Below are 16,041 nucleotides of genomic sequence, written 5' to 3' on the forward strand. Positions count from 1 at the left end.
ATTGCTCATTAATGTAGAATTTTTGCATTTGGTCATTTTTTATTGAAAACAAAGCTTGGATACTGAAGTGCATGTGGCTTGGCCTTATAAAAATGGCCAATGTAATGTCATGCGTAGCCACATCCTACCCATATGAAACTAAACCCCTATGTAAGTAGCCACCATAGCAGCAAACAAAATGGTGCTGAAAAAACAGTATAGTAATCTCTCCTCCATCGCGGGGGTTGCGTTCCAGAGCCACCCGCGAAATAAGAAAATCCGCGAAGTAGAAACCATATGTTTATATGGTTATTTTTATATTGTCATGCTTGGGTCACAGATTTGCGCAGAAACACAGGAGGTTGTAGAGAGACAGGAACGTTATTCAAACACTGCAAACAAACATTTGTCTCATTTTCAAAAGTTTAAACTGTGCTCCATGACAAGACAGAGATGACAGTTCCGTCTCACAATTAAAAGAATGCAAACATATCTTCCTCTTCAAAGGAGTCAGGAGCAGAGACTGTCATAAAGGCAGAGGAAAATCAATAGGGCTGTTTGGCTTTAAGTATGCGAAGCACCGCGGCACAAAGCTGTTGAAGGCGGCAGCTCACACCCCCTCCGTCAAGAGCACAGAAAGAGAGAGAGAGACAGAGAAAAACAAGCAAGCAAAAATCAATACGTGCCCTTCGAGCTTTTAAGTATGCGAAGCACCGTGCAGCATGTCGTTTCAGGAAGCAGCTGCACAAAAGATAGCAACGTGAAGATAATCTTTCAGCATTTTTAGACGAGCGTCCGTATCGTCTAGGTGTGCGAACAGCCCCCCTGCTCAATCCCCCTACGTCAGGATCAGAGAAAGTCAGGCGCAAGAGAAAGAGAAAAGTAAGCTGGGTAGCTTCTCAGCCATCTGCCAATAGCGTCCCTTGTATGAAATCAACTGGGCAAACCAACTGAGGAAGCATGTACCAGAAATTAAAAGACCCATTGTCCGCAGAAACCCGCGAAGCAGCGAAAAATCCGCGATATATATTTAAATATGCTTACATATAAAATCCGCGATGGAGTGAAGCCGCGAAAGGCGAAGCGCGATATAGCGAGGGATTACTGTACATGCATTGTTGTACATCGTGTTAGGTTAGCTCAAGGATAGCCCATATATTTGTAGTAGAGTTGTCCCTAAATAATGTATAATATTTCTAGAGAGCTGTTATTAAAATATTTTGGGAGATATATACCATATGGTCTATTTAGACCATAAACAAACTATTTTTGTAATCAATTATTAATGTTTTATACCCAGACGAGACATGTGAAGCACTAAGCACTTCTCAAATACCAATAAAATGTCCACATTAATTGACCATGAGAAAGTAACATCCTTTGATATTTTGTATTTTTTTTACTTCAACCAACATGGGTAGAACTCACATATACATGAACTTTAATATTTCAATATAGGATTAAACAATGCACCCAAATGTGTTAAGCAATTCAACCTTGTTTTTTTGGTTATTCACTATCTAATTCATTGCATCTGTTTGTAAATTTAAATTTTAATATAAATCATCCTTGGTCACTATTATCTTGACTTGGAATGCTTGAGAGATAATCCTTGATTATAGTCTGCTAGAGTAGGTTGATTTTAATTCAAACTGAATATAACATACAGTATTGCTTGCTTTTTCCTCTGTAAAATTTTGTTACTTTGTGTATTAAAGATATATTGCAGTAGAAAATATCCTAGTACTCTGCTGTATCAATTCCCCAACCTTCTCTAGTTTGCTGGCAAGAAAGTGCAAATATAGAAGAACATGAACATGAAATTAAGGAAGGGTTAGTATTGCAGTTAGTGTCAGTACTGAATGCTAGACTAACAAAATATCAACAGAGGTTCACTAAATTGATGACTGATATCATAAAAATAAGCTGTAGATATCCAGAGGGGCAAAGATAATATTTTTTTACTTTGTAAGAGCACTGCAATCTAATCTATTAAGGAATACCACAACATTCTGAGTGTTGCTTAATCCAGTTCACTGTCACAGAGGACCAGAGGGTGTCTCAGTAGCATTGAAGGCAAGGCAGGAATTAACCTTTTGTTCCAGTACTTTATAGAAGCCAGTATAGAATTGCCAGTTAAACCAACATGTATGTCTTTAGGACGCAGAAGAAAAAGCATCTGTGTGCAGTAATTTATTGATTTTTTGCATTGTATACACATTAGTGGAAGTACAAGGTTACACTTAAATTCAAAACACTTTCAATTTTGTTATTTTTGTTGTTTATCCAGTCTGTTACTGTGAATATTGTTTGATTGACAAGCACAACTGATATGAATCAACTGGGAATGACCGACAAAGAGAGAGTACTTGTGAGGATTTGTGATGTTGCAGTCATTAGTAATATCTTCTAGTTATAATACTTACCCGCAATCAGAAGTTGTTTTACAGGTTTGGATACTGTTTAATCCATTTTTATTATTGCCTTACATGTATTTTGCCTTTGAATCATAGTTAGTTTTGTTTATATTTTTGCTTTTCCCACTGATAGAATAGCATGATTGCAATACTAGACTTGTAAAACAAGTTAGGATCTGAATATCTTTAAACTAGTGCGCTGGTAAAAAGGACGTTAGATTCTCAAATACATCTTCTAGCATTAGCAGTCCAGATGAACCATTTATGATTCTTCCTAGGTAGAGAAGTAATAAGGACTGTGACTGAATTAAATTGCTGGCAAGAAAGTGCAAATATAGAAGAACATGAACATGAAATTAAGGAAGGATTAGTATTGCAGTTAGTGTCAGTACTGTTTTTAAGCATCAGAGCTGGGGGGGTCCTCTACAGCGCATCTTCAACCTGAGCCTGGAACAGGGGAAAGTCCCGAGGCTTTGGAAAACATCTTGCATCACCACAGTCCCAAAGGTATCATGTCCTGGTGAGCTGAATGACTTCCGGCCTGTCGCTCTAACATCACATGTGATGAAGACCATGGAGCGGCTGCTGCTTCACCACCTGAGGCCACAGGTCCAACACGCCCTCGACCCTCTGCAGTTTGCATACCAGGAGAAGGTGGGAGCGGAAGATGCCATCATCTATATGCTACATCGATCCCTCTCCCACTTGGACAGAGGCAGTGGCGCTGTAAGAATTATGTTTCTAGACTTCTCTAGCGCCTTCAACACCATCCAACCTCTGCTCCTTAGGGACAAGCTGACAGAGATGGGAGTAGATTCATACCTGGTGGCATGGATCGTGGACTATCTTACAAACAGACCTCAGTATGTGCGTCTCGGGAATTGCAGATCTGACATTGTGGTCAGCAACACAGGAGCGCCGCAGGGGACTGTACTTTCTCCGGTCCTGTTCAGCCTATATACATCGGACTTCCAATACAACTCGGAGTTCTGCCACATGCAAAAGTTTGCTGACGACACTGCTATCGTGGGCTGCATCAGGAGTGGGCAGGAGGAGGAGGAGTATAGAAACCTCATCAAGGACTTTGTTAAATGGTGCGACTTAAACCACCTACAACTAAACACCAGCAAAACCAAGGAACTGGTGGTGGATTTTAGGAGACCCAGGCCCCTCATGGACCCCGTGATCATCAGAAGTGACTGTGTACAGAGGGTGCAGACCTATAAATACCTGGGAGTGCAGCTGGACGATAAATTGGACTGGACTGCCAATACTGATTCCCTGTGCAAGAAAGGACAGAGCCGCCTGTACTTCCTTAGAAGACTGGCATCCTTCAACATCTGCAGTAAGATGCTGCAGATGTTCTATCAGATGGTTGTGGCGAGTGCCCTCTTCTACGCAGTGGTGTGCTGGGGAGGCAGCATTAAGAAGAAGGATGCCTCACGCCTGGACAAACTGGTGAGGAAGGCAGGCTCTATTGTTGGCATAGAGCTGGACGGTTTGACATCCGTAGCAGAGCAACGGGCACTCAGCAGGCTCCTATCAATTATGGAGAATCCACTATATCCATTAAACAGTGTCATCTCCAGACAGAGGAGCAGTTTCAGCGACAGACTGCTGTCACTGTCCTGCTCCACTGACAGACTGAGAAGATCATTCCTCCCCCAAACTATGCGACTCTTCAATTCCACCAGAGGGGGTAAATGTTGAACATTATTCAAGTTATTGTCTGTTTTTTACCTGCATTTTTTTTTTACTCTTTAATTTAATATTTTTGCTGCTGGAGTATGTGAATTTCCCCCTGGGATTAATAAAGTATCTATCTATCCTATCTATCTATCTATCTATCTATCTATCTATCTATCTATCTATCTATCTATCTATCTATCTATCTATCTATCTATCTATCTATCTATCTATCTATCTATCTATCTATCTATCTATCTATCTATCTATCTATCTATCTATCTATCTATCTATCTATCTATCTATCTATCTATCTATCTATCTATCTATCTATCTATCTATCTATCTATCTATCTATCTATCTATCGTTTTTAATGAAGTGGTGAAAGTAATTAGCAAAGCCTACAAATACTCATACCTCTTTTATGCTCTCTGGCTGTTTCCAGTTTTTAATTCAGTTATCTTACATTGGTCCATTGCCAGTCCTTTTCAAACTTGCTCAAACCTAAGAAACAAAACTTTATCCTAATGTGGAATTCACAAACTTGACAAAAATGTAGTGCTGTTGTAATTGTTGTAAGACCTCTTTTACATGCTGGACATGTGTATTCAGGTCTTTGGAAAAGATAAGAATATCTAGCTAGCACAAAAGTTCCCAAGACATCACAAAAATATTCACTAATTTCAGAATTCAGTCTCAATTGTAGAACATGAAAATACATTGATAATCATTTTTATCTCACTCAAAACTCAAAAAAAGTATTTAGAACAACTGATTTGTCACATACAGTATGTATTATTATACACAAATACCATTTTTGACATTTGGTTCTCAGTCTTACTGTATTTTGTAAGGATATTCTTGTTTCGTCAAATGTCAAAATAGATGCAGTAAGTTAATTTGATCACCCTAAATTGTCCAGTAATTGAGTGTTGGTGTGTGCCTGTGAATGTCCTGCAATGGCCTGGAGTACCTGCGGGGTCCAGAGCAGATTCTCCAAATAAGTAGGCTTACTTAGGGGATGGATGAATGCCTGTACTGTTCACAACTGAAATATTTTTTTTTTCTGCATATACAGTGGAACCTCGGTTCACAACCATAATTCGTTCCAAAACTCTGGTCCTTAACTGATTTGGTCGTGAACCGAAGCAATTTCCTCCTTAGGATTGTATGTAAATACAATTAATCCGTTCCAGACCATACGAACTGTATGTAAATATATATATATATTTTAAGTTTTTAAGCACAAATATAGTTAATTAAACCATAAAATGCACAGCGTAATAGTAAACTAAATGTAAAAACATTGAATAACATTGAAAAACACATTGAGAAAACCTTGAACAACAGAGAAAACTAATACTGCAATAGTCCGCGCTATAGCGCTACCAACCGCTGGCTAAAAACACTTTTTTTTAATGAGTTTTAAGCACAGGGAAAAAAATGAACATTTGAAAAAATCCATAATTTAATAAACCACCAAGAAAAGTAACATTGCAACAATGCATGCTATGAACCGATCGCTGTAAACAGAAGTGAAAACAAAATCAAGCCCAGTACATTCTTTAACTGCCTTCCTACCTTATGTGTCCAGCTCTCTCTCTCTCTCTCGCGCTGCCTGTGTGTGTGCGCGTCTGTCTCTCTCTTTCGCTGCCTGTGTGTGTGTCCGTCTGTCTCTCTCTCGCGCTGCCTGTGTGTGTGTCTGTGTCTCTCTCTCTCTCTCGAGTGCCATTGTGTGTGTGCGTCGCTCTCTCTTGCTCGCTGCACAGGAAATGCACAGGGAGAGACTGAACATGTACAAACCGAAAGGGAAACTGGCTTGTTTGTATACCGAGTGTGTGGTCGTGAACCAAGGCAAAAGTCTGGCGAACTTTTTGGTCATAAACCGATTTGTACGTGTACCGAGACGTTCATGAACCGAGGTTCCACTGTAACTTCTTCGCATGCTTGTAGTTTGAAATGTTGAAATTTTTTGCATGGGGCACAGACTCCATGAACAATTGGTTCTTTAAACAAATCTATTTTCCTTGAGCCTAATGTGAACAAAAAAAACACTTCAAAAGTTCTGATGCTTTGAATGATGGTTTAACTTGAAACATATACTGTAAGTAGTTGTAGAGTCATAAAGCATGTCATTAACATCACAATCGAAATAAAAGTCTCTGGTAGAACAGAAATGTAGGCACATTTCTTGTCTGTTGCGTGCGTTTTCTTTCTAGCTCTTTAGCTGTTTCTAGGTGACTTAGTTTGAGGAAAACAAATCAAAAGGCTAGACAGTTTGACAACCAACTTATTAGCACTCAAATGTTAAACAATGAAGACAAATACACAGCATCAGCAGGATTTGCTACCGTACACCCTTTTTATCAGCTAATTTCAATTCTGTTTACAGCATTTTGGCAATAAACAGTACAATTTATATACAGCAGGAATCCATCCATACATTTTCCAACCCGCTGAATCCGAACACAGGGTCACAGGGCTCTGCTGGAGCCAATCCCTGCCAACACAGGGCGCAAGGCAGGAACCAATCCCGGGCAGGGCGCCAACCCACACCCACACACCAAGCACACACTAGGGACAGTTTAGTATCGCCAGACCACCTAATCTGCATGTCTTTGGACTGTGGGAGGAAAGTGGAGCACCCAAAGGAAACCCATGCAGACACGGGGAGAACATGCAAACTCCATGCAGGGAGGACCCGGGAAGCGAACCTGGGTCTCCTTATTGCAAGGCAGCAGCGCTACCACTGCGCCTCTGTGCCACCCACAGCAGGAATCTCGCATACCCAGATGTGTACATTTCAGAAAGCCCTGTCTGTAACTCATATTGTCCCATGTAGTCTATTCTTAGTACAAGCTAAAATTATTTTTTATGAATGTATGCAAGCTAAATCTATGTATAAATATTTACTGTAAGTTTAGAAACTCCAATGCTGTGTTTATGATATCTACATTTAAATTATTAATTGTATTTGCTACATGCTACAGATATGATATACAAAAACGATACGGTTTCAGTTTTTTTGTTACTTTGTGTTTTTAATGCCAATTTTCTTTTTTCATAAAAAAGGAATTATCATTAAGTATTTTTGTATTTTGTAGATCTGTTCCTGACCACAGCAACTTCAAATAGTGCCAATTTTGAAACATGGATAAATAAGGTATGTTTCTCATGTTTATTTTTGTATTTTTTCTAAATACTACATAATAGAGAAGGACTTTCATCATCAAAATCAATCAAGAGATTTGGATTCTTGGAGTTACTAAACATTGTGTCCCAGCATGGTTTGATTCTGGGTTAATAATCTGCCACTGTCTCTTGGGTAACAAGCCCATTAATGAGTATATAGTACAATTTTGTATGTTAGGCACAGAGGTTGGGTTGGCTTTTTCTATCTTAATTTCTCTCTTTAAAAAGACTTAGCGCATAAAATAAAGGATGAACTTGTAAGTCACAACTTATGGAAAACATTGGAAGAGTTAATTAGTTTGGCAAATTAGAACACATCCATGCATGGGTTGTTTCACATTCATTACTTGATGGAAAGCTTACTGTAGAACCAATGGAGGGAAACAAAACCAGTAAGCCTCTCTGAACATGAACAAATAGCAGCAGAGAAATTATGTTTCTGTTGCAGACAGTTGGGTCATATGTTGGCCAGTTGTCATGAGTTACAGGGAGACTTGAGAGTTGGTGGGGTAGGTCCTTGAAGTCAAGCCCTATATAAAAATGCAATTACCATCCCTATTTGTTTAGTATCACAATGGCCTTATTTTTAAAGACTAATTTTATTTCACAATGAGACTTTTCCGAATGGAACATTTCCAAACAGCTCTTATTTATTTCCCAGTGCCTCTTTTTCATAATGGATTTGTCACCTGTCAATCAAGACAAAGACCACCTGGCTTAGGCTGTTCCTATTGGTTAAAATCCTTTGCTGTCAATTACGTTTCCCTGATTATAGACAGTAGGCTGCCAAAGGTCATTTAGTGCTGTCAATGCTATTTAAGACAAATTGGCGACATATTGGAAATGCTCTGAAATAGAAGTGCACTTCAAAATGTTGAGATTGATGAAGAAGTCATTAGTAGTTTAAGACTAACTGAGCACCATGTCCGTAAAATAAAGCTTTTGAAAAACAATCACATATGCACACATTATTGGTAAATGTCTGAGGCTGGAAATTCCATGTGACATACTTAAAGACGACCTTCTGTGCAGACATGACACTCAGTGGATCTTAAACTACCCAGAATTTCTTCATCAATGAGAATATTTTGAAGATGGCTTATACATCCAAGCATTTCTAATGTGTCGTTAATTCGTCTTAAAATAGCATCATGTTGTGGCTGACACACTGCCCTTCAAATTGGTGGGGGTCTGCTGTGGGGCTAAATGCTTGACTAACAGAAAAAAACTATGAAAAAACATAGTTTTATAGTATTAATTAATAATGTAGTTTTGTAGTATTATTTGACTTATCAGAAAAAATCATTTTGCTGATTCTTCTGTGACAGAATGGACTTTAAAACCATTTTGATGTTCGGCTGTCACCCGGAAGCTAATAGTTTGACAAAGTGAGTAAATCAGGATTTGGAAAGCTATACTTTCAATTCCTTTCTGTCTGAATTGGTACAATTATTACCACTTGCTGAATTCTCATCAAAAATCCTTTATCATTCATTAAATTCTTTGCTACTAATTTTGGAAAACAAATTACATTTTAGTTGTTATTTCTTTGTCATACTATCTACTGTCTAATTACCCTAAGTTCTTGTCAATAAGCCGCGGCTTATCTAAGGAAAAAAAGTTGTGAAAATGAAAAAATAGAATATCGGCTTATACATAAGTCCGGCTATACATCCATCGCGGGGGTTGCGTTCCAGAGCCACCCGCGAAATAAGAATATCCGCGAAGTAGAAACCATATGTTTATATGGTTTATTTTTATATTGTCATGCTTGGGTCACAGATTTGCGCAGAAACACAGGAGGTTGTAGAGAGACAGGAACGTTATTCAAACACTGCAAACAACATTTGTCTCTTTTTCAAAGTTTAAACTGTGCTCCATGACAAGACAGAGATGACAGTTCAGTCTCACAATTAAAAGAATGCAAACATATCTTCCTCTTCATAGGAGTGAAGCAAACAAATCAATATGTCTGTTTGGCTTTTAAGTATGCGAAGCACCGCGGCACAAAGCTGTTGAAGCGGCAGCTCACACCCCCCTCCGTCAGGAGCAGACAAAGAGAGAGAGAGGGAGAGTTTGTTTTTTCAGTCAAAAATCAATACGTGCCCTTCGAGCTTTTAAGTATGCGAAGCACGTGCAGCATGTCTTTTCAGGAATCAGCTTTACAAAAGATAGCAACGTGAAGATAATCTTTCAGCATTTTTAGACGAGCGTCCGTATCGTCTAGGTGTGCAAACAGCCCCCCTGCTCAATCCCCATACGTCAGGATCACAGATAGTCAGCGCAAGAGAGAGAGAACAGTAAGCCGGGTAGCTTCTCAGCCATCTGCCAATAGTGTCCCTTGTATGAAATCAACTGGGCAAACCAACTGAGGAAGCATGTACCAGAAATTAAAAGACCCATTGTCCGCAGAAATCCGCGATATATATTTAAATATGCTTACATATAAAATCACAATTTAAATGACCGCTACGCGCTCGTGTTGACTCGGCGACGCCCAGAGCAGAAAGAACGCGCTCCGGCCGCTCCAACCGCGCCATGCGGGGAGTGAGAGAGACGGCAATATCTCACACTCTCTCCCCCCTTAAAGAAATTAAATGGGCGCGAGTGAGACCACTGACCTCCCTCCCTTCTATTAGTTATAGGTTATAGTACGTTCGGCTTATCCATGAGTCCGGCTTATCTATGATACGATTTTATTTTAAAAATTCGTATGATTTTTGGTCTCCGGCTAATACATGAGTCCGGCTTATAGACAAGAACTTAGGGTAATACTTAAGGGTTGTTTTTAATCAAATATAGAAGGGGCCACATCAAAAGCTTTTGTGTTTTTTTTTTTCAATCCTCCCAATCAATTTTGATTGGTAAACTGTAGTTTTGATTTCCTCCTCTAAACTGTAGCTTTAGTTACACTCAAGTGTGTGTGTGCTAACATTAAATTAAGTTAAATTAAATTAAATGGTCTCTGGTATTTTTTGTGGTCTGCTGTACATCACACCATGGAGTTTTCTTGTTTTCCCTTTTGCATTTTCCTATTTCTCCTAAGACATTTTGAATTTCTTGTTTTTTTCTGTTCATAATTGTATTATTGTTAATTGTCTCTCTTTTCATTTTGTTAGTTTTGTTAATTCCCTTTTTCTTTAGGCAATTATGTTATTTAGTTAATGGTTAAATTGTGAGGCGAGACCCCAGATTAGGTAATTGCCCTCAGATTTTGCCCATTAAGCTTTACAGCAGTAACAGAGGGTTATATTCAGCACCAGCTGCCATTGCTTAAGCAGGGTGCCATTAACCTTTGTAGCAAAGTTCTGCTGCTCCCTTTTACTGTTCTTATTTTGATTTTATCTTCTTTTCTTCCGACAATTTTGTTTAGGTTTTCTTTGGTTTAAACATTTGACTTTCCTATCTAGGTTTCTAAAGTTTGAAATTTTCATCAGTTCCTTTTATACTTTCTGAAATTTAACTTGTAAATATGTGCGTAGGACTTTAATGTTTTGATTTTGTTTAAGTATTTTTGTTAAGTAATTAACTTTAGAATTACAAAGTACAGCTTAAAAAATATAGTTTACCGAAACACTTTTTTCCATTTTCTCAATATTGTAAACAATTAGTGCTACATAAAATAGCATTCTCAATTTTGCTAAATCCAATTAAGAGTTTCAGGAGGAACAGCATATCTGAGTAGCACTGGGCGTAAAGCAGCAACCATTTATGGTCAGGATGCTGGACTATTTCAGGGCCCACTAACCCACATTTGCACATGGCCAATTTCAGGTGTGATTGGAAAACTGCAGTTCCCACATAAAAACCACATGCAAACTTCACACAGACATCAGTCCATTAAGTTGGATTTATGAGACAGCAGTGCTAACCACCGCACGATTGTGCCACCCACTTATTGTACTCAGTAAAAAAGAAGAGTGCTTCTAGGCAGCCAGCACATATACAAAATAGAGAGCATTTTAAACATCCATCCATCCATCCATTTTCCAACCCGCTGAATCCGAACACAGGGTCACGGGGGTCCTGCTGGAGCCAATCCCAGCCAACACAGGGCACAAGGCAGGGAACCAAACCCGGGCAGGGTGCCAACCCACCGCAGGACACACACAAACACACCCACACACCAAGCACACACTAGGGCCAATTTAGAATCGCCAATCCACCTAACCTGCAATGTCTTTGGACTGTGGGAGGAAACCGGAGCGCCCGGAGGAAACCCACGCAGACACGGGAGAGAACATGCAAACTCCACGCAGGGAGGACCCGGGAAGTGAACCCGGGTCCCCAGATCTCTCAACTGCGAGGCAGCAGCGCTACCCACTGCGCCACCGTGCCGCCCGCATTTTAAACACTTATTATTAAATACTATGTTAGGTACTGTTGGGATACAAAAGCAGAATATCATAACAAACATTTTTGTCGGAAAAAGTTGTCCTTTATCTGCATGTTATAACAGAACCACACTAAAAGCATTAATTTTGTCAATTGTGTCCACAAAGTCAAAATGAATTCTCTTTGCTGTCCTCTGTTTTATGGTTAATTTTTTATTCATTCAATTAGAAAAGCATTTCATTATAGTTTTCGCTTTTGAACTGTCGTAGTGTACATTTAATAGAGGGATTATGTACATTAGAAGAGTTCCTTGCAGACTGAATGAACTGCGTATCATAATATTTCTAACTGTAAAAAGATTTTCCTCTTTGAATGCCATGGGCTTCATAGATTTGCCATATTGAGAATGGAGAGGTCAAATAGACAAGCTAAGTGATAAGAATTGTCTGCTGCCTTTCAGTCAGCTGACTTGAAGAAATGGAAGCTTCATCATGATGCAAGCTTTATTCAAGCTGTAGGAAATATTCTGCTCATGTCAGTATAGCAGCCTTTTGTATATTTTGTATATATTTTGTTCTATAAAATATAAAACACAGAGACAGTCTTGTCTGAACATAAGCACCACCCTTGCCAACTCTGTCAAGATATGATTTGTGATAAATGTCAGCCTACCTATTTTAAAAAAAAGATGCTGCACAACATTCATTTTAATATTAATTAATGAAAGCAACAGCAGATGCCCGTATTACTCAATTAAAATACAGAACTTTACAACACTTGTGTTTCTCTGCATGTCTTCTTTCGCTAGAGATACAGGTACAGTACATGACCTTCTTTAAATCTCAAATTCCTCTGTGCTGCATAATTTTAGCCAGCCGAATATGCAGTGATGATGAACAAATTTGCTTCCCTGCAGCTTTAAAAGGGAAAAAGATAATGTACATGTGAGCAAAATATTTCTGCCATTAAATAAGTACTTGAGGTGAAAGAAAAGTCTATTGATATAGTGATGGCCTCAGTTTTGACTTTATACTCCTACATAAGCTGTATCTTGAAATGTAAAAGATAAATGTTTATAGTGATTTCTTAAATAATTCACTGCAGGTTATTTACTGTTTTAATTTGAACAATAATAAATAGTTTAACTTGAGTTATTTTAACCAAAACATTGTTAAAAAATCATATGCTAGTGAAATTCAGTGGTTTTATAGTTTAATTTACCTAAAATACACATTGCACTTTCCTGTTGGGAATATGTGTACAATGTGCTTCAGCATTTTAAGCTGCCAAATTTTACAGTGTACTGTATTTTTAATTCTTACCTTTTTAAATCTTAGTTGTAAAATCTTTTGACGAAATACAGGGGTAGCTTGACAGCCATTGTTTTTCAACCATTTTCCATACGTTTCAAGTACTGTAGTTCCTGGGCTTTGCCCAGTATTGTGCAGCTTCCATGAATGTACTGACACCGCCAGCCAAAAGAATGCCTGTATTGGAACAGCGTCTGGCATTACCTGTAGAGAAATATCAGCTAGCCCTTGTCAAGTAGTCGTTGTGCAAGAATCCTGAGGGGATTCAATATCAGATAGATAGACAGAGTGATTACAATTTATTTGTTCCATAGGGGAAATTAAATAGGATCTTTTATTCAGCAAACCACTTTTCAGGGTATACCGCCACATTAGCAGAATATCAGCAAGTTAAGACCTTTCTCTAAGTGAACAAATTTTAATTCCATATACATATAGTACTTGTGTGTTGTTTTTTTACTTGTTTATGATTTTTTTTTTTGTTCTTTATTTCACCTTATACAATTTCTTGTATTAGGAATTTGTTAGTTTTCGCATACCCCTTGGGGTCAGAGCGCAGGGTCAGCCATTGTACAGCGCCCCTGGAGCAATTACAGGTTAAGGGTCTTGCTCAAGGGCCCAGCAGAGTAGGATCTCCTTTGGCACTGACAGGGATTCGAACCGGCAACCTTCTGGACACCAGCACAGATCCTTCGCCTCAGAGCCACCACTCCGCCCCAAATTATTATTTAAGATATTATTTAAGAATATAATGCAGTAAGAATGTAACAGACATGTATTGCAGGCTATTACATTTAATGTTCCCCTTAGTCAGATTTTAGACTTACTAAACAATTGTACTGTATACCATATTATGACTGAAAAGAACCAATTTGTTTAAACCAAATCAAGTATGCTTACTTTTTGTATTCAACACACTACATTTTAGAAAAGCATATTTTACCCTTTTTTCTGTCTGTAATTACAATATGTAGAAATAGATTTTAGGACCATGAAGCTTTTGTTCAGTCATCAAACTAATATTTTTTTAAGTTATTTAGATATGCAAGACTTTGCATTTTTATGTTTTAGTGATCAGTCTCACCATCTCTGGTTTTTTGTTCTTTCTTGGATTATCAGTTACCAAATTCACAGTTTGTGCTGCTGCCTCACAACCCCAGGACAGTGGGTTAAAGTCCTGAGTACATGTGTGGGGTCTGCATGCCTTACTCATCTCTGTGTTTTTCTTTTTGTGGGTACTCTGCATTTCTCCCAAAGATGTACAGGTTAGGATGACTGGTTTCTCTGATATGAGAATGTGCATATCTTACAATTGACTTGACACCCTGTATACCAGGGACTGAGTGGGCAAAGGAAATTAATGTATGCTCTTAATATTATCATAATTCTCCAAGTTATGCATTCTTTTGTAGCCAGAGGTAAAACAAAAATTGATAATGTCACATTGTTTGCTGAACCTGCTTACTTTACAAATGAATGTAATAGTCAAGGAATAAGATATCATTTTTCAGAAGATAATCTTAATAAAGTACTGAAAATGTATTAATTGAAGACAGGGTCACACAAGATTAGAGGAAGACAGAAATTGACTTGTACCCAAAGTAAAAAGACATGAGTTGGTGGATCTCTGCCAGGTTTAGTAAAGATAGTAAACAGATGATAGTTAGTTTCCTCTACTGAGGAAAAAAAACTGCTAGGATTGCTATCTGAAAGTCGAACCTTAAATTTATACTGACTAAGATACCCCCCGTCGCTCATGCAGACGTAAATGAGTAGGAGAGACTACAGTAAGTATTGTGCTGCCCAATGGAGTTTTTTTGGTAGTCTGCATTTGAACTTCAAGCTGCTCTGGGCACTGTTGGGGGGTTTATTGGCTTCAACAGAGTTATAATTCCTAAAGAATACATTCCCAAGTTAGAGACTACAGGCCTACTCTATTCAAACTGTAATTCACCTAGATACAGATATCCTCAAACTTAAATTATCATGGTGTGGTATTAAAATCTAAATTTGCTTCACTGAAATTGGTGCTTTGATTTTTTTTTTTGGACACAACATTTATTGTGGCATGCTGTTATTGTTATTATTATATATTTATTAAACACTTTTATCAAAGATTTCTTAGAAGAACAGGCGAGTGCTCCAAGAAGCACGCTTATGAAATCATGACTTAGCTGAGTAAGTCTTGCTTGAATAAGCGTTGTTTTCTAATCAAAGCTCAGTTGGTTCCACGAGCACAAAATGTTTCTTGTTAACTCAAGACAGGCTTAGGCAATCCATGATTATGTGCACACTCATCATATTTAAGCAGCCCCAAAAACAGATTGTCAATAACATCTCTTATAGTGTAAAAAGCATAGAGGAGAGCGTAGTATCAGAAGATCAAGTATCCATGACTTAAAATATGAAGCTGATGAAATACAAGGTGTATTATGGGAAAGCTTGGAAAAGTTGAGTTTTACTTAATTGGCATAAAATAGAACAACACATAACAGAGTTAGTGGAGAGACAGTGGCAGTCTTTTCAGCAGGTTTTCAGAAATGACACGTGATCTATAATAACACAAAGGAAATCCACTTGCTAATAAAAAAAAAAGCAAGAGAGGCTGCATGGCAATCCATGGCAGACTGATATAAGTGTCTTACAGTTCTTAATTTATGCATTACATAATTAGATGTTGACTGCATCATTCAAAGAAAGAAAAGTTTCCATTGCATTGTTCAGTTTGATTGTAAAGTATTAGTTTGTGAATGTCATTCTTCAAAAACTTTAAACAATGAAGTATTCAATATCAATGCACATTTAGCCGTAAGTGAAAATTATATACATAAACATACTGTAGAATTCCTACAATATACATTTATATGCAAATATATATTGTGAATTTAGTATTCATAATGAAAGCTGCATCTTCTGGCACTAGTGCGGTGACCCGATATCACTCTTGCTTTAGGTGCGTACTCTCAACAGCATAGACATAAACCTCAACATCATATAAAAGTTCTTACCTTTGCATTAATTTGTATTTTATATAGACAGCCTATAATGAGCTAAGTGGTGTCATTATTCACACACGAGTTTGATGTTTGAGAAGCCTAAAACACAGTATCTAGTGTCCCTG

The 16,041-nt window shown here is 38.1% G+C and overlaps 1 protein-coding gene across 1 annotated transcript in view; it reads left to right on the forward strand.

The window, feature by feature from the left end:
- The window catches only part of itfg1 (integrin alpha FG-GAP repeat containing 1), a 450,065-nt gene that overhangs the window by 58,348 nt on the left and 375,676 nt on the right, over nt 1–16,041 (forward strand). The window contains exon 7 of the mRNA XM_028809647.2: nt 7,188–7,246. Coding sequence (XP_028665480.1) covers nt 7,188–7,246 — 59 coding nt within the window. The remainder of the gene's footprint in view (nt 1–7,187; nt 7,247–16,041) is intronic.

Source organism: Erpetoichthys calabaricus, chromosome 9, assembly GCF_900747795.2.
Source record: "Erpetoichthys calabaricus chromosome 9, fErpCal1.3, whole genome shotgun sequence".
NCBI lineage: Eukaryota > Metazoa > Chordata > Cladistia > Polypteriformes > Polypteridae > Erpetoichthys > Erpetoichthys calabaricus.